A 25288-nucleotide genomic window follows, 5' to 3' on the forward strand; every position below is an offset into this window, starting at 1 on the left:
TTCCAAAGGGGGAATTCCTTTGCGCACCGTTCCACTGACCCTAACTGAGACTGTCAGATGGATTCAGAGCCAAACTATAATAAGAGGAGGGGGGCCAATACAAGTACGAATGATGAAAGGCGGGTCAAAAGAGGGATCACGGAGACCAGGAGGAGTATCATACCGTTACCACCTGAACAAACACGGGGAGGTCACCAAGTGGGAGAGTATTGGAGATCCCATTAGTCAGACCTTCCAGGAATGGTACCAACCAACCTACAACCGGGAAAAGGAACCCCCGTTCATAGCTCTGATCAATATTTCAGGGATTGGGAGGTCAACAGGGAGCATATGTCTAATTCGAAATGACACCAGTAACAAGGGACATATCGTAGGGTACAACAATTGCCCACACAGTCTCAACCTCACCACAGATGCACGAGTCACCATCCACTCACGATCCGAATAACACAGGTGGAAGTTTGTGGGCCCAGTCCTGGGACCCGGAGGCAATATATCAGAAAGCAGCTTTTAACGGCACGTATTTCGTGTGCGGTCATATCCTTGGTTGCCCAGGCGATGGACAGGGTTCTGCTATCTAGGATATGTGGTGCCATTTGTGCGACAAGTACGTACCCTGGCGGAAGCACATGCCTCCAGCCAATACAAGCGAGCCATCACCCCCGCCGACAAGTTCTTTGGGGTCCTGGTGTTCCCAATCGGGATAAGACGTCTCATGGACGAAGTACAGAACTTAAAGACGATATTGGAACAGGTAGCTAACCACACTGCTGAAGCTCTGGAGGGCATCACAGCTGAAATGGTAGCAATAAGGACCGTAGCATTACAAAACCGAATGGCCTTCAATTACCTGTTAGCTGAGAAAGGGGGAACGTGTGCCCTGATAGGATCTGAATGTTGCACTTACATTCCTGATAGTTCAGAAAACATAACCAATCTCGCCGATCACATAAGGAGGGAGGTGAAGAAGTTATCCACACCAGCAAAAGAACGTGGCAGGTCTGATTGGCTTTTAGGTGGGTCTTGGAGATCCTACCTAATGCATGGGGCAATTGTTCTCATCGTAATAATAATTACCTGTTGTTTGATTGTTGGTTGCCTTAACCTCTGCTGTAAAGTAATGATGGCAAGGTTAGCAAACCCTCTTGTGGTCAAGGGTTCCTGGGTTATGATCCAACAAACTAATATGATTCTGGAAATGGAGTGTGAACGGATGAATGCAATACTCTTAGACTGATCCTAAATGTTATCATAGAATGATAAAAGGAGGGAATGTGGATATATGAACGGGATATATGGAATTAAAAGACAGTAAAGTGAACTGGATATATGAAAATGTATAAGCCATGGAAAAATAACTAAGAGAATGTCAGATTGCAAATAATACAACATCAGCACAATTAACAGGCTTTCTCAAGGTTTTAAGTTACTAATCCTGCCAATATAAATTGTAACATGAAATGAATATATGGATAAATCTGCAGAATTACAAGGTCTCAGTTAGTAGTCATGCCAGTAAAGTTGTAACATTCAGAGGCAATGCTTGAGCTTTCGTAAAAACATCCCATATAGATTGACTAATGAGTGGCTGAGTTAGAATGTCAATCTAATTGTATCTTGTTATCTATTTTCAAAAATGTATAACTGTTGTCGCTTTACGATGTAACTTCACTTATCCGTAGGAAGTGTGTACGCTCTATCGAGAAAGTATATCTTCTGTCTGATAAGTCTCGCCGGCCGGTAAAATAAAGACTGCTTTGTTGAAAGCACAATAGGTATTCGACTCAGTAATTTTACTGAACCAGATTGAGAGAAAAGAATCTACATTTACAGTGTTATCGCTGGTGGACATAAATGCCTGGGCTATCGTTATGGCTTTGCTCAGGTTCGGTGTTTCAACAGTCAATAGTTTGCGAAGGATAACCTCATGGCCAATGCCAAGCACAAAAAAGTCTCTTAGCATTTGCTCAAGGAATCCATCAAATTCGCAATGTCCTGCAAGGTGCCTTAGTTCGGCGATGTAGCTCGCCACTTCCTGGCCTTCAGATCGTTGACATGTATAAAATCGATACCTTGCCATCAGAACGCTCTCCTTCGGATTGAGGTGCTCCCGGACCAGCGTACACAGTTCTTCATATGATTTGGTTATTGGTTTCACCGGAGTAAGAAGATTCTCCATGAGGCCATAGGCTGTTGCCCCGGAGACAGTGAGGAGGATTCACCTTCGTTTGGCAGCGTTCTCATTCCCTTCCAGCTCATTGGCCACGAAGTATTGGTCGAGTCGCTCCACGAAGGCTTCCCAATCGTCACCTTCTGAGAATTTCTCCAGGATACCAACAGTTCCCTGCATTTTCACGTGATGGTTCGTTATCTCGTCAACAGTTGTTAAACTCATAATAAAGTAATGTAACTGAGTACTGTAGACATGAGTCAGTGTGACCTTAGCTCCTTTATTCAAACGACAGAGCGTTGGTACAGCATGGGAGGCCTGCTAATATACAGTGCTCCCAAGGGATGCTGGTTACCTAGGGTTGCATACATAACACTTCTGACATATCATCCCTTCTCACAGTTATGTTTCTTTAATCAATATTGCAACGCCCCCCCCCTCCTTTTTTATCCCCCTCTTGATCTCGTCTTAAAACCCCGTAACCAGGAATGTTGAGCTGCCATTCCTGCCCTTCTTTCAGTCGTGTCTCAGTAATAACTTTAATATCATACCCCCACGTGTATATCTGTGCCCTCAGCTCACCTGCCATATTCCCTAGACTCCTTGCATTGAACTATATACCATTTAGCACGGCCAAACTCCCTTGTTGTCTATTTTCTAGCCTTTGTTTCCTCTGCCTTCCAAACACGCTTTCAAATTTTTGCCTCCCATTCCAGCTTTTCTTCTCTCCCATCTAAATTTACTCTCAGGTTCCCATCCCCTGCCAAGCTAGTTCAAGAACATAAGAAATAGGAGCAGTAGGCCATACGGCCCCTCGAGCCTGCTCCGTTTAATACGATCATGGCTGATCCGATCATGGACTCAGGTCCACTTCCCTGCCCGCTCTCCATAACCCCTTATCCCCTTATCGTTTAAGAAACTGTCTATTTCTGTCTTAAATTTATTCAATGTCCAGCGTCCACAGCTCTCTGCAGCGAATTCCACAGATCCACAACCCACTGAGAGAAGAAATTTCTCCTCATCTCAGTTTTAATGGGCAGCCCCTTATTCTAAGATTATGCCCCCTAGTTCTAGTCTCCCCATCAGTGGAAACATTCTCTCTGCATCCACCTTGTCAAGCCTCCTCATAATCTTATACGTTTCGATAAGATCACCTCTCATTCTTCTGAATTCCAATGAGTACTGATCACTTGCTGTACCTGCATACTATCCTTTTGTGTTTCATGCACAAGTACCCCCAGGTCCCGCTGTACTGCAGCACTTTGCAATCTTTCTCCATTTAAATAATAACTTGCTCTTTGACTTTTTTCTGCTAACGTGCAGGACCTCACACTTTCCAACATTATACTCCATCTGCCAAATTTTTGCCCACTCACTTAGCCTGTCTATGTCCTTTTGCAGATTTTTTGTGTCCTCCTCACACATTGCTTTTCCTCCCATTGTATTGTCAGCAAACTTGGCTACATTACACTCGGTCCCTTCTTCCAAATTGTTAATATAGATTGTAAATAGTTGGGGTCCCAGCACTGATCCCTGCGGCACCCCACTAGTTACTGATTGCCAACCCGAGAATGAACCATTTATCCCGACTCTCTGTTCTCTGTTAGTTAGCCAATCCTCTGTCCATGCTAATATATCACCCCCAACCCCGTGAACTTTTATCTTGTGCAGTAACCTTTTATGTGGCACCTTGTCAAATGCCTTCTGGAAGTCCAAATACACCACATCCACTGGTTCCCCTTTATCCACCATGTTCGTTACATCCTCAAAGAATTCTAGCAAATTTGTCAATCATGACTTGCCCTTCATAAATCCATGCTGACTCTGCCTGACCGAATTTTGCTTTTCTAAATGTCCTGCTACTGCTTCTTTAATAATGGACTCCAACATTTTCCCAACCACAGATGTTAGACTAACTGGTTTATAGTTTCCTGCATTTTGACCATCCGTAACAACACTAGCAAACCCCACAGCAAGGATATTGGTCCCAGTCCTGTTGAGGTGCAACCAGTCTAGCTTGTACAGGTCTCACCTCACCCAGAAACATTCCCAATGCCTCAGGAATCGAAAGCCTTCCCTGTTGCACCATCTCTCCAGCCATGAATTCATCTGCTCTATCTTCCTATTTCTGTTCTCACCAGCACGTGGCATCGGGAGTAATCTGGAAATTACAGCCTTTGAGGTCTTGCTTTTTAATCTCTTTTCTAGCTCCCTAAAATCTGCCTGAAGGACCTCATCCCGCTTTCTACCTTTGTCATTGGTGCCGATATGGACCACGACCTCTGGCTATTCACCCCCCCCCCTACCCCCTCAGAATGTCCTGCAGCCGTTCAGTGACAACCTTGACCCTGGCACCAGGGAGGCAATATACCACCACCCCTGGAGAAACGTCTGTCGCTGCACAAACACCTGCCTGTTCCCCAAGTATCAAACCCCCTACCACGATTACTCTTCCACTCTTCTTCCTCCCCCCTGTGCAGCTGAGCCACCCGTGGTGCCAAGGACTTGGTGCTGGCTGCACTCCCCAGAGCAACCATCGCACTCACCAGTATCCAGAACTGAAAACCGGTTAACGAGTCAGGGGACTCCTCGTCTGTCTGGCGGTCACCCATTCCCTCTCTGCCTCTTAAGCTGTGGGGTGACCACCTCCTGAAACGTTCTATCCACCAAGTTCTCAGCCTCGCGGATGCACTGCAGTGACGCCAGCCGCCGCTCAGGCTCCGAAACCCGGAGCGCGAGCTGGTCCAGCTGGTGACACTTCCCACAACATGGTCGTCCAGGGACTTCCCACATGGCCCAGGATGGCCATTACACGGGACTGAGCGGCCCTGCCCAGGATAGAAATTCTGAACAGACAGTTCTAGTTTCTCTGGAACATTCTTTCCTCTCTTGCCCCTCCTCAGCTGTAGCATTAGACCCACTCCCCTGCTCTTGCCTCATAACTCTGCTAATCTTTATCTCTTTGGAAAGTAACGAGTGAACCTGCTTCCACCAGCCTTACAGACAGTGCGTTCCAGGCCATAAAAAAGGAGGGAGAGAGAAAACAGGGAATTATAGACCGGTCAGCCTGACCTCAGTAGTGGGTAAAATGATGGAATCAATTATTAAGGATGTCATAGCAGTGCATCTGGAAAATGGTGACATGATAGGTCGAAGTCAGCATGGATTTGTGAAAGGGAAATCATGCTTGACAAATCTTCTGGAATTTTTTGAGGATGTTTCCAGTAAAGTGGACAAAGGAGAACCAGTTGATGTGGTATATTTGGACTTTCAGAAGGCTTTCGACAAGGTCCCACACAAGAGATTAATGTGCAAAGTTAAAGCACATGGGATTGGGGGTAGTGTGCTGACGTGGATTGAGAACTGGTTGTCAGACAGGAAGCAAAGAGTAGGAGTAAACGGGTACTTTTCAGAATGGCAGGCAGTGACTAGTGGAGTGCCGCAAGGTTCTGTGCTGGGGCCCCAGCTGTTTACATTGTACATTAATGATTTAGACGAGGGGATTAAATGCAGTATCTCCAAATTTGCGGATGATACTAAGTTGGGTGGCAGTGTGAGCTGCGAGGAGGATGCTATTAGGCTGCAGAGTGACTTGGATAGGTTAGGTGAGTGGGCAAATGCATGGCAGATGAAGTATAATGTGGATAAATGTGAGGTTATCCACTTTGGTGGTAAAAACAGAGAGACAGACTATTATCTGAATGGTGACAGATTAGGAAAAGGGAAGGTGCAACGAGACCTGGGTGTCATGGTACATCAGTCATTGAAGGTTGGCATGCAGGTACAGCAGGCGGTTAAGAAAGCAAATGGCATGTTGGCCTTCATAGCGAGGGGATTTGAATACAGGGGCAGGGAGGTGTTGCTACAGTTGTACAGGGCCTTGGTGAGGCCACACCTGGAGTATTGTGTACAGTTTTGGTCTCCTAACTTGAGGAAGGACATTCTTGCTATTGAGGGAGTGCAGCGAAGGTTCACCAGACTGATTCCCGGGATGGCGGGACTGACCTATCAAGAAAGATTGGATCAATTGGGCTTGTATTCACTGGAGTTCAGAAGAATGAGAGGGGACCTCATAGAAACGTTTAAAATTCTGACGGGTTTAGACAGGTTAGATGCAGAAAGAATGTTCCCAATGTTGGGGAGGTCCAGAACCAGGGGTCACAGTCTGAGGATAAGGGGTAAGCCATTTAGGACCGAGATGAGGAGAAACTTCTTCACCCAGAGAGTGGTGAACCTGTGGAATTCTCTACCACAGAAAGTAGTTGAGGCCAATTCACTAAATATATTCAAAAGGGAGTTAGATGAAGTCCTTACTACTCGGGGGATCAAGGGTTATGGCGAAAAAGCAGGAAGGGGGTACTGAAGTTTCATGTTCAGCCATGAACTCATTGAATGGCGGTGCAGGCTAGAAGGGCTGAATGGCCTGCTCCTGCACCTATTTTCTATGTTTCTATGTTTCTATAACCTCTCGCTGCTTCACTTATCCCCTCGTGTAGCATCTGGTTCATTTGTCAATCACCTTCAATCTGTGTCCTCTGGTTACCGAGCCTTCTGACACTGAAAATTGTTTCTCCGTATTAAGAGGGTAGGCGGGCTGGAGGAGGTGAGAGAGATAGGGAGGGGTGAGGCCTTGGAGGGATTTGAACAAGAGGAGGAGTATTTTAAAGGCTGAAGCCACCAGCCGTCTCCCCCAGTGCAGAATGTGACTCACTAACAGGAAGGATTTTTGTTTAACTACTAAAGATGCATAATGAGGGGAAATCAATCTGTGTACCTTTAACTAACAGCAACATGGAAAGAGGGAATTGAATGACCTGGTTATCGACCCCTGACACTGAAAATTATTTCTCATCATAGAAGCATAGAAATCTACAGCACGGAAGGAGGCCATTTCGGCCCATCGTGTCCGAGCCGGCCGACAGAGAGCTACCCAGCCTAATCCCACTTTCCAGCTTTTAGTCCGTAACCCTGTAGGTTACAATACTTTTAGTACACATCCAAGAACTTTTTAAACGTGGTGAGGGTTTCTGCCTCTACCACCCTTTCAGGCAGTGAGTTCCAGACCCCCACCACTCTCTGGGTGAAGAAATTACCCTTCATATCCCCTCTAAACTTCCTACCAATTACTTTAAATCTATGTCCCCTGGTTGTTAACCCCTCTGCGAAGGGAAATAGGTCCTTCCTATCCACTCTATCGAGGCCCTTCAATTTTATACACCTCAATAAGATCTCTCCTCAGCCTCCTCTGTTCCAAAGAGAACAAACCCAACCTACTAAGAGGGCTGGTGGGCTGGATGAGGTTACAGAGATAGGGAGGGCTGAGGCTTTGGAGGAATTTCAACAAGTGGAGGAGTATTTTAAAGACTGATGCCACCAGTCACCTCCTCCAGCACAGAATGTGACTCACTACCAATAGGAAGGATGTTACTTTAACTACTACGAATGCATAATGAGGGGGAAATCAATCTTTGTACCTTTAACTAACAGCAACATGGAAAGAGGGAAATGAATGATCTTTAAACACCTGGTCCACTTGGCACTGAAGTGTCTGGAACTCATAATAGGAATTCCAGGAAATAAAATACTGACAGATGTTAAACTGTTTGGTTGACAAAAGCCGCCTCCATTTAACTTTTAAAAGATAAATTCTTTAAGAGCGTTTCACACAGACTCACCTGACTGGCCGACTCAGGATCCACCCCTCAAGCATCGCGATTGGTTACAGAACACGCTGCTCCCTGGGCCCTCCGACCTCTCTTCCTGTTGGTTCCCAGGGCAATCAATCACCACTCACCAACATTACACTGACAGATGAAATTGAGAGGCTCAGAGGAAGAAATAAAATGAGGCCGTGAATCTGAGTTAAGAAATAAAATTAGAGAAGCATGATTAAATGAATGAGAGGCGAGGCAATATAAACTAAAGGGTACAATCCTAAAGCAGGTGCATGAACAGTGAGACCTGCGGGTATATGTGCACAAATCACTGAACGTGGCAGGACACGTTGAGAAAGCAGGTAAAAAAAGCTTACAGGATCCTGGGCATCATAGAGTACAAAGGCAATGAGGTTATGATGAACCGTTGTAAAACCCTGGTTCAGTCTCAATTGGAGCATTGTGTCCAATTCTGGGCACCACACATTAGGATGTGATGCCTTCGAGAGGGTGCAGAAAAGATTGACAAGAATGATTCACGAGATGAGGGACTTCAGTTACGTGGATTGACTGGAGAAGCTGAGGTTGTTCTCCTTTTACGCAGCGAGTGGTTAGGATCTGGAATGCACGGCCTGAAAGGGTGGTGGAGGCAGACTCAATCACAGCTTTCAAAAGGGAATTGGATAAGTATCTGAAAGAAAACATTTGCAGGGCCGGGGGAAAGGGCGGGGCAGTGGGGCTCGCTGGGAGCCGGCAAGGGCTCGAGGGGCCGATTGGCCTTCCGTGCTGTAACCATTCTCTGATTGTGTGAGCAGAACCACTCTGTTCCCTGACTCAATCTAAAGCCTTCCTGACAGTGAGCACCTGTTAAACCTGCCCTGCACCTTCACTGCTCCAAGGAGAACCACCCCAGATGCTGCAGCCATCATCTTATTGAATGGCGGCAGGCTCGAGGGGCCAAATGGCGACTCCTCTCCTATTTCTGATGTTCTCATGTGTTCATGTCACTGGTCCCCATCCTGCACCTGATGGCCTCCCTGCAGTAAGATGGCCGCCGCGCATGCTCCCTGCTCTGTAGCGGGGCAATGGCAAGCATTGTGACGTCGCGGAAGCCCCGCCCCTGTCGCTCCCTGCTCCCCGCTGCGGGCGAACCCGTGCTGGCCAAAGATGGCGGCCGAACCCCCCCGACAGTAACCAAGGCCCGTCCCCGCCGTGAGTATGTGAGACCGCAGGGAGGCCGGGCGCGCTGCCCGGGCCGCTCCTCCACCCTCCGCGGCGGCTGCGAAACGTCGTCCGTCCGTCCGTCCGCCGGCTGGCCCCGCGCCTGCGCACAACTCCGCCCCCCTCTCACCCGGGCCCCCGAGCTCAAAGGCCGCGAGCGGAGCCGCCAACAAACCGCCCGCCCGCAGCCAATGGCAAGGCGGCGTGGGGCACCAGCCCACCCAGCTCCGCGCCAATCAGCGGCGGGGGAGGCGGGGCCGCGGCACCCATCAATCAATCAATGGGCGAACAATGCAGGGCGCGCGGTGCTGATGGGAAAGTGTCTGTGACGACACAAAGACAAGATGCTGCAAGTGTCCGCGGCTCAGGCAGCAACAGGGAATGGTGGCTCACAACTGGAGAGTGTTGGCAAAGGGGGGAAGGCAGGAGAGATCAGAGAGACAACAGGGAGGGTGGCTCACAACTGGAGAGTGTTGGCAAAGGGGGGAAGGCAGGAGAGATCAGAGAGACAGCAGGGAGGGTGGGTCACAACTGGAGAGTGTTGGCAAAGGGGGGAAGGCAGGAGAGATCAGAGAGACAACAGGGAGGGTGGGTCACAACTGGGGAGTGTTGGCAAAGGGGGGAAGGCAGGAGAGATCAGAGAGACAACAGGGAGGGTGGGTCACAACTGGAGAGTGTTGGCAAAGGGCAGATGGTGAAGGAGCATCACAGGCAGTCCCTCGGAATCGAGGAAGACTTGCTTCCACTCTATAAATGAGTCTTTAGGTGGCTGAACAGTCCAATAGGGGAACCACAGTCCCTGTCACAGGTGGGACAGACAGTGGTTGAGGGAAGGGGAGGGTGGGAATGGTTTGCCGCACGCTCCTTCCGCTGCCTGCGCTTGGTCTCTGCATGCTCTCGGCGATGAGACTCGAGGTGCTCAGCACCCTGCCCGATGCACTTCCTCCACTTAAGGCGGTCTTTGGCCAGGGACTCCCAGGTGTCGGGGGGGATGTTGCACTTTACCAGGGAGGCTTTGAGGGTGTCCTAGTAACATTTCCTCTGTCCACCTTTGGCTCGTTTGCCGTGAAGGAGTTCAGAGTAGAGCGCTTGCTTTGGGTGTCGTGTCTGGCATGCGAACGATATGGCTTGCCCAGCGGAGTTGATCAAGTGTGGTCAGTGCTTCAATTCTGGGGATGTTGGCCTGGTCGAGGACACTAATGTTGGTGCGTCTGTCCTCCCAGGGGATTTGCAGGATCTTGTGGAGACATCGTTGGTGGTATTTCTCCAGCAACTTGAGGTGTCTACTGTACATGGTCCATGTTTCTGAGCCATACAGGAGGGTGGGTATTACTACAGCCCTGTGGACCATGAGCTTGGTGGCACATTTGAAGGCCTGGTCTTCAAACACTTTTCCTCAGGGGGCCCAAGGCTGCACTGGAGGCGGTGTTGAATCTCGTCGTCAATGTCTGCTCTTGTTGATAAGAGGCTCCTGAGGTATGGGAAATGGTCCACGTTGTCCAGGGCCGCACCGTGGATCTTGATGACTCGGGGGGCAGTGCTGTGCGGCGAGGACAGGCTGATGGAGGACCTTTGTCTTTCAGATATTTAGCGTAAGGCCTATGCTTTCATACTCCTCATCAATACGTTGACTATGACTTGCGTTCAGCCTCTGGATGTGCGCAGACGCAGGCGTCGTCCGCGTACTGTAGCTCGACGACAGAGGTTGGGGTGGTCTTGGACCTGGCCTGGAGACGGCGAAGGTTGAACAGGTTCCCACTGGTTCTGTAGTTTAGTTCCACTCCAGTGGGGAGCTTGTTGAGTGTGAGGTGGAGCATGGCAAGTGAGGAAGATTGAGAAGAGGGTTGGGGCAATGACGCAGCCCTGTTTGACCCCGGTCTGGACGTGGATTGGGTGTGTAATGGATCTGTTGGTAAGTATCACCCACCACCCCTGCGCTCACTGACCGACATTGGCTCCCGGTTAAGCAACGCCTCGATTTCAGAATTCTCCTCTTGGTTTACAAATCCCTCCACGGCCTCGCCCCTCCCTATCTCTGTGATCTCCCTCAGTCTCACACCCCCCCCTGAGACAGCCTCTAATTCTGGCCTTGCCCCTCCCTATTTCTGTGATCTCCCTCAGTCTCACAACCCCCCGCCTTCCCCCTGAGACAGCCTCTAATTCTGGCCTTGCCCCTCCCTATTTCTGTGATCTCCCTCAGTCTCACACCTCCCTCCCCCTGAGACAGCCTCTAATTCTGGCCTTGACCCTCCCTATCTCTGTGATCTCCCTCAGTCTCACACCTCCCTCCCCCTGAGACAGCCTCTAATTCTGGCCTTAACCCTCCCTATCTCTGTGATCTCCTTCAGTCTCACACTTCCCTCCCTCCCCCTGAGACAGCCTCTAATTCTGGCCTTGACCCTCCCTATCTCTGTGATCTCCCTCAGTCTCACACCCCCCTCCCCCCGAGACAGCCTCTAATTCTGGCCTTGACCCTCCCTATCTCTGTGATCTCCCTCAGTCTCTCACACATCCCCCCGAGACAGCCTCTAATTCTGGCCTTGACCCTCCCTATCTCTGTGACCTCCCTCCCCCTGAGACAGCCTCTAATTCTGGCCTTGACCCTCCCCATCTCTGTGATCCCCCTGAGACAGCCTCTAATTCTGGCCTTGACCCTCCCTATCTCTGTGATCCCCCTCCCCCTGAGACAGCCTCTAATTCCGGCCTTGACCATCCCTATCTCTGTGATCTCCCTCCCCCTGAGACAGCCTCTAATTCTGGCCTTGACCCTCCCTATCTCTGTGATCCCCCTCTCCCTGAGACAGCCTCTAAATCTGGCCTTGACCCTCCCTATCTCTGTGACCTCCCTCCCCCTGAGACAGCCTCTAATTCTGGCCTTGACCCTCCCTATCTCTGTGATCTCCCTCAGTCTCACACCTCCCCCTGAGACAGCCTCTAACTCTGGCCTTGACCCTCCCTATCTCTGTGACCTCCCTCCCCCTGAGACAGCCTCTAACTCTGGCCTTGACCCTCCCTCCCCCTGAGACAGCCTCTAACTCTGGCCTTGACCCTCCCTATCTCTGTGACCTCCCTCCCCCTGAGACAGCCTCTAACTCTGGCCTTGACCCTCCCTATCTCTGTGACCCCCCTCCCCCTGAGACAGCCTCTAACTCTGGCCTTGACCCTCCCTATCTCTGTGACCCCCCGCCCCCTGAGACAGCCTCTAACTCTGGCCTTGACCCTCCCTCCCCCTGAGACAGCCTCTAACTCTGGCCTTGACCCTCCCTCCCCCTGAGACAGCCTCTAACTCTGGCCTTGACCATCCCGGATTAGAATGGCTCCACCAGCGGTGGCCGTGCCTTGAGCTGCCTGGGCCCCAGGCTCGGGAAGCCCCTCCCTGAAGCTCTCCCTCTGTGTCCCCCGACAAGCCGCTGTTTAAAAGCCGCCTCTGTGAGCGGCCTGTCGCTCCCCGGCCTTCACTGATTGTTGTGTCTCGGGGCCCAATGTGTTTGTCCTGGAACACTCTCACACCGCGCGCTGGGAAGCGCCTTCCCGCCTTTTGTGACGTGTGTAAATACCAGTTGTTGTTGTTGCGGCTCAGCCAATCAGCGGCACAGGTCCCGCCCCTCGGGCTCCCCGATTGGTTGGAGGACCCGCCGCCAGCTCGCTCCCCATTGGTCGGAAGTTCCCGTCAATCAGGCCGTGGGCCCGGGTCACGTGTCCCTCGAGCGCGCTCCGCCAGACTGTGTGACGTGTGTCGGGGACCCGGATGTGCGGACTCTCAGGTTTGGATTTGCCTTTATTCTCCCCCTCCCCCCCGCGCCATTCTCTACCCAATCGGAGCGGAGAAAACTCACTTTACGTCACCGATCGCGGCTCTTTAACGGACACAAACACCTTTCCCCGGAAGGCCCCGCGCCACAGGACCCGACTCCGCGCCACAGGACCCGAGTGCGCAGGCGTAGCCCCGTGTGTTGGGTCGGTCGGTATGTATCCTTTGGGCATGCGCAGTTATTACCGATGGTGACCGATAGGGGGCGCTGTGTCGGGAGCGGATCCCCGGTGCGCAGGCGCGGACTCTCGGCTGTCAATCACCCATCAGGCAGTGCGGCTGCTGCTGAGACCTGTGACGTCATAGAGCCCCAGGCGGTGACATCACAGAAGGAGGCCATTCGGCCCATCGTGTCCCTGCCGGCCGGCACAGAGCTCTCCAGCCTGATCCCACTGTACAGCTCTCGGCTTACATTGATGTAAGACTTACATTTATATAGCGCCTCTCACCGCCACCAGACGTCTCAAAGCTCTTCACAGAGAATGAAGTTCTGTTGGAACGTAGTCACTGTTGTAATGTGGGAACTGCAGCAGCTAATTTGTGCACAGCAAGATCCCACAGCCAGCAACGTGATATTGACCGGATAAACTGTTTTGTTATTTTGGTTGAGGGATAAATACTGTCCAGGACACCGGGGCTAACTCCCCTGCTCTTCTTCGAAATAGTGCCATGGGATCTTTTACGTCCACCAGATAAAGAGTTGACGGGGCCTCAGTTTAATGTCTCATCCGACAGTGCAGCACTCCCTCAGCACTGCACTGCACTGTCAGCCTACAGTTTCTGTGCTCAAGTCCCTGGAGTGGGACTTGAACCCACAACCTTCTGACTGAGAGATGAGAGTGCTACCCACTGAGCCACAGCTGACCCCTCTGCTAAGGGAAATAGGTCCTTGCTATCCACTTTATCCAGGCCCCTCATAATTTTATATACCTCATTCAGGTCTCCCCTCCAAACCTTCTTTCAATTACTTTAAATCTATGCCCCCCCCCCCCCAATTATTGATCATCTGCGAAGGGAAATAGGTCCTTCCTATCCACTCTATCTAGGCCCCTCATAATTTGATACACCTTGATGAGGTTCCTCTCAGTGTCCTCTTTCCCTAAGAAAACAACCCCAACCTATTCAATCTTTCCTCACAGCTAACATTCTCCATTACAGGCAACATCCTCGTAAATCTCTGTACCCTGTCAAGTACAATCACATCTTTCCTGTAATGTGGTAGCCACAACTGCACGCAGTACTCTAGCTGTGGCCTAACGAGTGTTTTATACAGTTCAAGCATAACCTCCCTGCTCTTGTATTCTATGCCTCGGCTAATACAAGCAAGTATCCTGAATGCTTTCTTAACCACCTTATCTACCTCTGCTGCTCTCTTCAGGGATCTGTGGACAAGCACTCCAAGATCGTTCTGTACCTCTACACTTCTCAGTTACCATTTATTGTGTATTCCCTTATCTTGTTAGCCCTCCCCAAATTCATTGCCTCACACTTGGTTGAATTCCATTTGCCCCTGTTCTGCCCACCTGACCAGTCCATTGATATCTTCCTGCAGTCGACAGCTTTCTTCTTCATTATCAACCACATGGCCAATTTTTGTATCATTTGCAAACTTCTTAGTCATACCCCTAAACTCAGGTCAAAATCATTGATATATACCACAAAAAGCCAGGGACCCAGTACTGAGCCCCAAGGAACCCCACTGGAAACAGCCTTCCAGTCACAAAAAGACCCATCGACCATTACCTTTGCTTCCTGCCTCTGAGCCAATTTTGGATCCAACTTGCCACATTGCCCTGGATCCCATGGGTTTTTATTTTTGTGAACAGTCTGCCCTAACCGATAAGAGAATAAGGAGTTATGGGGAGCGGGCAGGGAAGTGGACCTGAGTCCATGATTGGATCAGGCCAGATTGTATTAAATGGCAGAGCAGGCTCGAGGGGCCGTATGGCCTACTCCTGCTCCTATTTCTTATGTTCTTACGTGGGACCTTATCAAAAGCCTTGCTAAAATCCATATCCACTACATCTCGATCCTCCTTGTTACCTTTATGGTAGAGCTATCCAGTTAGTTCCACTCCCCTGATCTTTCCCCATAGCTCTGCAAATATTGTCGCTTAAGTATTTATCCAATTCACGTTTGAAAGTTACTATTGAATCTGCTTCCACCACCCTATCAGGCAGTGCGTTCCAGATTGCAACAACTCGCTGCTTATAAAATGTTCCCTCATGTCGCCTCTGCTTCTTTTGCCAATCACCTGAACTCTGTGTCCTCTGGTTACCGACCCTTCTGCCACTGGAAAGTGTTTCTCCTTCTTTAGTCTATTAAAACTGTTCATGATTTTGAACACTAACAAATCTCCTCTTAACCTTTTCTGCTCCAAGGAGAATAACTGCAGCTTCTCCAGTATCTCCACATAACTGAAGTCCCTCATCCTTCGTACCATTCTAGTAAATCTCATCTGCACCCTCTCTAAGGTGTAGACATCCTTTTGAAAGTGTGGTGCCCAGAATTGAACACAGTGCACCAGCTGAGGCCTAACCAGTGTTTATAAAGGTTGAGCAGAACTAAACACAAATGCTGATATTTGTGTGATGGGTTTAGACGGCCGAGGTTTATCCAGTCAGTTGGATGTGAGCTGAAACATGTGCACTTGGAGCGGGGAGCCAGGGACACGCTGTGTAACCGGGCACAGACACTCTGCACAGCCCACACATCACTTGTTTCCCACTTGGCCCAAAAGGAATATATTAATTACAATAATTCATTTGATTTGACTTTAAATAGTTTTGTTTATAAATGTAATCATGCTTCTCTCATTTTATTTCTTAACTCAGATTCACGGCCTAATTTATTTCTTCCTCTGAGCCCCTCAACTTCATCTGGCAGCGTAATGTTGGTGAGTGGTGATTGATTGCCCTGGGAACCAACAGGAAGAGAGCTCAGAGGCCGGAGGGCCCAGGGAGCAGCGTGTTCTGTAACCAATCGCGGTGCTTGAGAGGTGGATCCTGAGTTAGCCAGTCAGGTGAGTCTGTGTGAACCCCCGTTGAACAATTTATCCTTTAAAAGTCAAATCGAGATTTCTTTTGTCAGCAAAACAGTTTAACATTTGTCATTATTTTACATAACATAAGAAATAGGAGCAGGAGTAGGCTATACGGCACCTCAAGCCTGCTCCACCATTTAATACGATCATGGCTGATCCGATCATGGACTCAGGTCCACTTCCCTGCCCGTTCCCCATAACCCCTTATTCCCTTATTGGTTAAGAAACTGTCTATCTCTGTCTTATATTTATTCAATGACTCAGCTTCCACAGCTCTCTGAAGCAGCGAATTCCAAAGATTTACAACCCTCTGAGAGAAGAAATTCCTCCTTAGCTCAGTTTTGAATGGATGGCCCCTTATTCTAAGAATATGGTCTCTAGTTCTAATCTCCCCTATCAGTGGAAACATCCTCTCTGCATCCACCTTGTCAAGCCCCCTCATAATCTTATACGTTTCGATAAGATCACCTCTCATTCTTCTCAATTCCAATGAGTAGAAGCCCAACCTACTCAACCTTTCCTCATAAGTCAATCCCCTCATCTCCTGAATCAACCTGGTGAACCTTCTCTGAACTGCCTCCAAAGCAAGTATATCCTTTCTTAAATAAAGAAACCAAAACTGGACTCAGTATTCTAGGTGTGGCCTCACCAACACCCTGTACAACTGTAGCAAGACTTCCCTGCTTTTATACTCCATCCCCTTTGCAATAAAGGTCAAGATTCCATTGGCCTTCCTGATCACTTGCTGTACCTGCATACTAACCTTGTGTTTCAAGCACCAGACCCCCAGGTCCCGCTGTACTGCAGCACTTTGTAATCTTTCTCCATTGAAATAATAACTTGCTCTTCGATGTTTGGTTACAATTTAGCCCCATGTTCCTAATCTTTGGTGTGGAGGGTATGGGTAATCAGAGGATCTTCTCCTGGACCTGCTCTTGGGCCTGGCTAGAACAGCAATTTGTAGGCCCAGGATGGGCAGGGCCCAGGGGGTTGCTCTGGCTGCCTGCCTCTCTTCCTGCGGTCTTGTCCTTGCCCGGTTGGCCCGGGAGAGGGAGCAGGCCGTGTCCACCTGTACATCAGAACATAACAGATAAGAGCCGGAGTCGGCCATTTTGGCCCTTCAGGCCTGCTCTGCCATTCAACAAGATCATGGCTGATCTTCTACCTCAACTCATCTTCCCGCACTATCCCTATATCCCTTAATTCCCTTAGTTTCCAAAAAATGATCACCCTCTGTCTTGAATCTGCTCAACGGCTGAGCACCTACAGCTCTCTGGAGCAGAGATTTCCAAAGATTCACCATCCTCTGAGTGAGGAAATTTCTCCTCATCTCAGTCCTAAATGTCTGATCCCTTACTCTGCAGCATGGATGAACAAGTGCATCCCTTCCCACACACGGAGCAGGTAAATGGCCTCTCCCCAGTGTGAGTGTGTCGGTGTGCAGTGAGGGTGAATGACTGAACCTCTTCCCACAGCGAGAGCGACTGAACTGTTTCCCATCAGTGTGAACTCACTGGTGTTGAATCAGATCTGCAGAACTTTTAAACCAGTTCGCACCGTATTACACCAGGCCCTGTCTCTGTTTATATTACACTGCACCCTGTCTCTGTTCATATTACACTAGACCCTGTCTCTGTTTATATTACACCAGACCCTGTCTCTGTTTATATTACACTAGACCCTGTCTCTGTTTATATTACACCAGACCCTGTCTCTGTTTATATTACACTAGACCCTGTCTCTGTTTATATTACACTAGACCCTGTCTCTGTTTATATTACACTAGACCCTGTCTCTGTTTATATTACACCAGACCCTGTCTCTGTTTATATTACACTAGACCCTGTCTCTGTTTATATTACACTAGACCCTGTCTCTGTTTATATTACACTAGACCCTGTCTCTGTTTATATTACACTTGACCCTGTCTCTGTTTATATTACACTAGACCCTGTCCCTGTTTATATTACACTTGACCCTGTCTCTGTTTATATTACACTAGACCCTGTCTCTGTTTATATTACACTAGGCCCTGACTCTGTTTATATTACACTAGACCCTGTCTCTGTTTATATTACACTTGACCCTGTCTCTGTTTATATTACACTAGACCCTGTCCCTGTTTATATTACACTTGACCCTGTCTCTGTTTATATTACACTAGACCCTGTCCCTGTTTATATTACACTAGACCCTGTCTCTGTTTATATTACACTAGGCCCTGACTCTGTTTATATTACACTAGGCCCTGTCTCTGTTTATATTACACTAGACCCTGTCCCTGTTTATATTACACTAGACCCTGTCTCTGTTTATATTACACTAGACCCTGTCTCTGTTTATATTACACTAGACCCTGTCTCTGTTTATATTACACTAGACCGTGTCTCTGTTTATATTACACTAGACCCTGTCTCTGTTTATATTACACTAGACCCTGTCTCTGTTTATATTACACTAGACGTGTCTCTGTTTATATTACACTAGACCCTGTCTCTGTTTATATTACACTAGACCCTGTCTCTGTTTATATTACACTAGGTCCTGACTCTGATTATAATACACTAGACCCTGTCTCTGTTTATATTACACTAGACCCTGTCTCTGTTTATATTACACTAGACCCTGTCTCTGTTTATATTACACTAGACCCTGTCTCTGTTTATATTACACTATACCCTGTCTCTGTTTATATTATACCAGACCCTGTCTCTGTTTATATTACACTGGGCCCTGACTCTGTTTATATTCCACTAGACCCTGTTTCTGTTTATATTACACGAGACCCTGTCTCTGTTTATATTACACTATACCCTGTCTCTGTTTATATTACACTAGACCCTGTCTCTGTTTATATTACACTAGACCCTGTCTCTGTTTATATTACACTAGACCCTGTCTCTGTTTATATTACACTAGACCCTGTCCCTGTTTATATTACACTAGACCCTGTCTCTGTTTATATTACACTAGACCCTGTCTCTGTTTATATTACACTAGACCCTGTGTCTGTTTATATTACACTAGACCCTGTCTCTGTTTATATTATACTAGACCATGTCTCTGTTTATATTACACTAGACCCTGTCTCTTTTTATATTACACTAGACCCTGTGTCTGTTTATATTACACTAGACCCTGTCTCTGTTTATATTACACTAGGCTCTGACTCTGTTTATATTACACTAGACCCTGACTCTGTTTATATTACACCAGACCCTGTCTCTGTTTATATTACACTAGGCCCTGTCCCTGTTTATATTACACGAGGCCCTGTCCCTGTTTATATTACACTAGACCCTGTCTCTGTTTATATTACACGAGGCCCTGTCTCTGTTTATATTACACTAGACCCTGTCTCTGTTTATATTATACCAGACCCTGTCTCTGTTTATATTACACTAGGCCCTGACTCTGTTTATATTACACTAGACCCTGTCTCTTTTTATATTACACTGGATCCTGTCTCTGTTTATATTACACTAGACCCTGTCTCTGTTTATATTATACCAGACCCTGTCTCTGTTTATATTACACTCGACCCGGTCCCTGTTTATATTACACTAGACCCGATCCCTATTTATATTACACTAGGCCCGGTCCCTGTTTATATTACACTAGACAGTATCTCTGTTTATAAATAGAGGTATAGAGTTCAAAAGCGTGAACCTGTACAAAACACTGGTCCGGCCTCAACTGGAGTACTGTGTCCAATTCTGGGCACCAGCTTTAGGAAGGTTGTGAAGGCCTTTGAGAGGGTGCAGAAAAGATTTACGAGAATGATTCCCGGGATGAGGGACTTCAGTTACCTGGACAGACTGGAGAAGCTGGGGTTTCAAGGGGGATAGAAGCTGAGAAGTCCTGCTAGAACTCTACAAGGTATTCGTGAGGCCACACCTGGAGTACCTCGTACAGTTTTCATCTCCGTATTTAAGGAAGGATACTTTCATTGGCTCCAGTTCAGAGAAGGTTGATTCCTGAGATGAAGGGGATATCTTATGAAGAAAGGTTGAGTTGGTTGGGCTTATATTCATTGGAGTTCAAAAGAATGAGAGGTGATCTTATTGAAACATATAAGATACTGAGGGGGCTCGACAAGGTAGATGCAGAGAGGGTGTTTCCAGTCATGGGGGAATCTAGAACTAGGGGGCATAGTTTCAGAATAAAGGGTCGCCCAGTTAAAACTGAGATGATGGGGAATTTCTTCTCTCAGAGGGTTGTAAATCTGTGGAATTCTCTGTCCAAGAGAGCTGTGGAGGCTGGGTCATTGACTGTATTTAAGGTGGAGATAGACAGATTTTTGAGCGATAAGTGAGTAAAGGGTTATGGGGAGCGGGCGGGGAAGTGGAGCTGAGTCCATGATCAGATCAGCCATGATGTTATTGAATGGGGAGCAGGCTCGAGGGGCCAGGTGGCTGACTCCTGCTCCAATTTCTTATGTTCTCCTTAGAGCAGGGAAGATTGAGAGGAGATTTGATGGAGGTGTTCAAAATCATGAGGGGTCTTGCCAGAGTAGATAGAGAGAAACTGTTCCCATTGGCTGAAGGGTCGAGAACCAGAGGACACAGATTTAAGGTGATTGGCAAAAGAATCAAAGGCAATACAAGAAAAAACCTTTTTGCGCAGCGAGTGGTTAATATCTGGAATGCACGGCCTGAGAGGGTGGTGGAGGCAGACTGAATCACGGCTTTCAAAAGGGTGTTGGATAAGTATCTGAAAGAAAACATTAGCAGGGCTGTGGGGTAAGGGCGGGGGGAGTGGGACTAGCTGAGGTGCTCTTGCAGAGAGCAGGCACGGGCTCGACGGGCCGAATGGTCTTGTTCCGTGCTGTAACCATTCTCTGATTCTATGGTTCTAACTCTATCAGCATCAGCCTCGATTCCCTTCTCCCTCATATACTGATCCTAAGTGCATCGATACAGGAAACACAGAGAGACCAATCCAGAGCCGCTCTGTATCAGGGTGGGCACTGGATGCGGAAGTCGCTCCCTGGCCTGTGTGGGTCTGTTTGTTGCATCAGTTTGAGCTGGAGTGGAGAGGGGGAGAAGCTGCTGGGTTTAACCCCCAGTACCTCTGAGCCCAGTCGGGCCCAACAATTTCCGATGAGAGACTGTCAACGGCGGTGGATTCTAGGGGAGATTAGGTGCTAAACACACACTGTCCTCACTATGTAGAAGAGTATTGTTTTAGGAACAAGTATTTCTGTAGAGGCTTTCAATATACAGATTTGTTTTAATCCATTCTTGGGATGTGGGAGTCGCTAGTAAGGCCAGAATATATTTCCAATTTCATTTGCCCCTTGACAAGGTGATGTGGGCCTTCTCGAACCACTGCAGTCCGTGTGGTGAAGGTCCTCCCACAATGCTGTTAGGTGAGGAGTTCCAGGATTTTCACCCAGTGACGATGTAGGAATGGTGATATATGCCCAAGTCAGGATGGTGTGAGACTTGAAGGGGAACTTGGAGGTGATGGATTTCCCATGCACCTGCTGCCCTGGTCCATCTAGGTGGTACAGGTTGTGGGTTTGGGAGGTTGTGTCAAAGTTCTGGTTGAGTTGCAGATGTATAAAGTCCCTCACCTTCGCCCTGGCCACCTCTCTCTCCTCCCATAGAGGCCAGAGTCTTGTGTGGGCCCAGACCGGGCGGTGGGTTCCCGTCCCTGAAGGACATTAGTGACCAGTTGGGTTATTACCACAATCCGACAGCTTTCATGGTCACTTTCTTTCTGCTGATGGCCGCACAAATAACCAGGTTCATTCAGCTCAATTTCACAACCTGCCTTTTTTGTTTTTGTGGGTTCTCTCTCACCCACCCTTTTTCCTGTTTGAAATTCTCTTTACAGGGTATTAAAAGGTGAGGATTTGTCTACCGGAGGCTCAAACCAAACATCACATTAAGATCTGATGGAGTCACTCGATTCATCGGGAACGGAATATCATCGGCCTCTGACCATGGAAGCAAAAAGCACCGTTCACAGCAGGGAGAAACGGTACACGTGCTCTGTGTGTGGACAAGGCTTCAGCCGATCATCCAACCTGGAGAGACACAAGCGCATTCACACTGGGGAGAAACCGTGTAAATGTGGGGACTGTGGGAAACGTTTCAACTCTCCGTCCCAGCTGGAAACACACCAGCGAGGTCACACTGGGGAGAGACCGTTCACCTGCTCTGAGTGTGGGAAGCGATTCACTCAGTCATCCAGCCTGCTGAGACACCAGCGAGTTCACACTGGGGAGAGGCTGTTCACCTGCTCTGAGTGTGGGAAGCGATTCACTCAGTCATCCAACCTGCTGATACACCAGCGAGTTCACACTGGGGAGAGGCCGTTTACCTGCCCCGTGTGTCGGAAGCAATTCACTCGGTCATCCAACCTGCTGATACACCAGCGAGTTCACACTGGGGAGAGGCCGTTCACCTGCTCGGAGTGTGGGAAGAGATTCACTCAGTCATCCGACCTGCTGATACACCAGCGAATTCACACTGGGGAGAGGCCGTTCACCTGCCCCGTGTGTGGGAAGCGATTCACTCGATCGTCCCACCTGCTGATACACCAGCGAGTTCACACTGGGGAGAGACCGTTCACTTGCTCTGAGTGTGGGAAGGGATTCATTCAGTCATCCAGCCTGCTGTTACACCAGCAAATTCACACTGGGGAGAGACCGTTCACCTGCTCTGAGTGTGGGAAGGGATTCACTCGATCATCCAACCTGCTGACACACCAGCGAGTTCACACTGGGGACAGGCCGTTCACCTGCTCTGAGTGTGGGAAGGGATTCATTCAGTCATCCAGCCTGCTGTTCCACCAGCGAGTTCACACTGGGGAGAGGCCGTTCACTTGCTCTGAGTGTGGGAAGGGATTCACTCGATCATGCGACATGCTGATACACCAGCGAATTCACACTGGGGAGAGGCCGTTCACCTGCTCTGAGTGTGGGAAGCGATTCACTCGATCATCCCACCTGCTGATACACCAGCGAATTCACACTGGGGAGAGGCCGTTCACCTGCTCTGAGTGTGGGAAGCGATTCACTCGGTCATCCTACCTGCTGACACACCAGCGTGTTCACAAGTGACTGCAGTGGTTGGATTCTGCTGTTATTGTTGCTGGTAATCACATCCCGACTGAATCATGTTCATGCTGATAGTTGGGGTTTGTTTCCACTGATGATAATAACTCCTGTAACTGGACTGGAGTTTAATATTTGGGATATATACAAATAAATTAATGTTGCTTTCAACACATTGCTGTAGATTTTTGACTTTCCCGCCTGAGTGTTGAGCATCACCTGGCTGAAGCTCAGAGAGGACAATCTGGGGGGAGGATCGTATGGGGGGAGAACTTCAGCCTGGACACAGTCCTTCAGGGCCACACTGAGAGGGGCAAATGGCACTTTGGTCTTTCTCGTCTCTCTTCACTGACAGTATAGTCACCGTGCGGGTTAATCTTGATGTGTAAGGTGCGGATGATATCTACCCAAGGGTGTTTAAAGAGATGGGACAGGTGCTCTGTTAGCCCCTTGCCCATATCTCCAACAGCTCAGTAGTCATGGGTTGTTCCCTGAGATTGGAAGGTAGCACATGTAGTTCCCATTTTCCAAATTGGGCACAAGTCTGAGCTCGGGAACTGAAGGCCCATCAATGTGACCTCGATCACCGGGAAGGTGCTTGAAGGGATCCTGAGAGATGCTGTTTTCCATCATGGGGAAAGGGAAGGGGCCATTAGAGATACTGAACACGGATTCCGGTAAACAAGGTCACGTCTTACAAACTAGCTTGAGTTTGTAAAGAAGTTGTTAGGTTGGTGGATGGGGAAATCCGGTTGACATTGTCTACCTCGGGGTCAAACTCATTTTCTATGGTGGGCCTGATCCAATATCCTGGCACTTGGTATGGGCCACATTCAGCAAATCTATTAAAATAGGAATAAATGAATAAATTAAAGCACAAAGGATCTGCTGACACACCAGCGAATTCACATTGGGGAGATGCTGTTCACCTGCCCCGAGTGTGGGAAGGGATTCACTAATTTATCCAACCTACTGAGCCACCAGCGAGTTCACGAGTGAGTACAGGGGTTGGATTCTGCTGTTATTGTTGCTGCTAATCATATCCAGGACTCAACCATGTTCATTCGGGCAGTTGGGGTTTGGTAAAACTGATGTTAGTAATCCCTATAACTGGGACAGAGTTTATTCTGTATCACTGTCCAATAAATCAGGTTTGTTTCCCACACACGCAGTGTTTCAAGTCCTTGATGTCTCGACAATAAGCCCAGCTGATTGAGGACTTGTTACAAACTGTGTGGAATCCATCTGAGAACTGAGCGACACAGTTAATTCAGAGACTAGGGTCCTGAACTTAAAGAAAGGAAACTTTGAGGTATGAGACGTGAATTGGCTAGGATAGACTGCAGAATGTTACTTAAAGGGTTGACGGTGGATAGGCAATGGCAGACATTTAAATATCACATGGATAAACTACAACAATTGTACATCCCTGTCTGGAGTAAAAATAAAACGGGGAAGGTGGCTCAACCGTGGCTAACAAGGGAAATTAGGGAAAGTGTTAAATCCAAGGAAGAGGCATTAAAATTGGCAAGAAAAAGCAGCAAACCTGAGGACTGGGAGAAATTTAAAATTCAGCAGAGGAGGACAAAGGGTTTAATTAGGAGGGGGAAAATAGAGTACAAGAGGAAGCTTGCTGGGAACATAAAAACTGACTGCAAAAGCAGACTGTGAAGAGAAAAAGGTTAGTGAAAACTCATGTAGGTCCCTTGCAGTCAGAATCAGGGGAATTTCTAATGGGGAACAAGGAAATGGCAGACCATTTGAACAAATATTTTGGTTCACGAAGGAACACACGAATAACCTCCCGAAAATACTAGGGGACCAAGGGTCTAGCGAGAAGGGGGAACTGAGGGAAATCCTTATTAGTCAGGAAATGGTGTTAGGGAAATTGAAGGGACTGAAGGCCGATAAATCCCCAGGGCCTGATAGTCTGTATCCCAGAGTACTTAAGGCAGTGGCCCTAGAAATAGTAGATGCATTGGTGATCATTTTCCAACATTCCATGGACTCTGGATCAGTTCCTATGGATTGGAGGGTAGCTAATGTAACACCACTTTTTAAAAAAGGAGAGAGAAAGAAAACAGGGAATTATAGACCGGTCAGCCTGACATCGGTGGTGGGGAAAATGCTGGAATCAATTAGTAAAGATGAAATAGCAGCGCATTTGGAAAGCAGTGACAAGATCGGTCCAAGTCAGCATAGATTTATGAAAGGGAAATCATGCTTGACAAATCTTCTAGAATTTTTTGAGGATGTAACTAGTAGAGTGGACAAGGGAGAACCAGTGGATGTGGTGTATTGGACTTTCAAAAGGCTTTTGACA

General features: G+C 48.3%; 2 protein-coding genes across 6 annotated transcripts in view; one reads left to right on the plus strand and one right to left on the minus strand.

Annotated features, from left to right (window-relative positions):
- Positions 1–12991, minus strand: part of LOC139243882 (zinc finger protein 436-like) — a 33399-nt gene extending 20408 nt beyond the window's left edge. Inside the window, exons 1-3 of one of the 4 annotated variants that reach the window (XR_011589741.1) lie at positions 12882–12991; positions 7846–8027; positions 1280–2344 (exon numbers count right to left, since the gene is read on the minus strand). The gene's annotated coding sequence lies outside the window, so the exon portion shown is untranslated. Of the gene's footprint in view, positions 1–1279; positions 2345–7845; positions 9230–10094; positions 11066–12881 lie in introns of those variants that run through there. The other 3 variants (XM_070870893.1, XM_070870895.1, XM_070870894.1) reach the window with 3 other exon arrangements.
- LOC139243880 (zinc finger protein 16-like) lies at positions 12724–23097 on the plus strand. 2 transcript variants are annotated; one of them, XM_070870890.1, is made up of 3 exons: positions 12724–12809; positions 15691–15878; positions 21741–23097. In XM_070870890.1, the coding sequence occupies exon 3, from the start codon at positions 21802–21804 to the stop codon at positions 22969–22971; it is 1170 nt and encodes a 389-aa protein (XP_070726991.1). In that variant the 5' UTR covers positions 12724–12809; positions 15691–15878; positions 21741–21801; the 3' UTR covers positions 22972–23097. The 2 variants fall into 2 exon arrangements, with proteins under 2 accessions (XP_070726991.1, XP_070726992.1); XM_070870891.1 differs by lacking the exon at positions 12724–12809 and adding an exon at positions 12846–13010.
- The last annotated feature ends 2191 nt before the right edge of the window (positions 23098–25288 follow it).

The sequence above is a fragment of the Pristiophorus japonicus genome, unplaced genomic scaffold, assembly GCF_044704955.1.
Source record: "Pristiophorus japonicus isolate sPriJap1 unplaced genomic scaffold, sPriJap1.hap1 HAP1_SCAFFOLD_190, whole genome shotgun sequence".
NCBI lineage: Eukaryota > Metazoa > Chordata > Chondrichthyes > Pristiophoridae > Pristiophorus > Pristiophorus japonicus.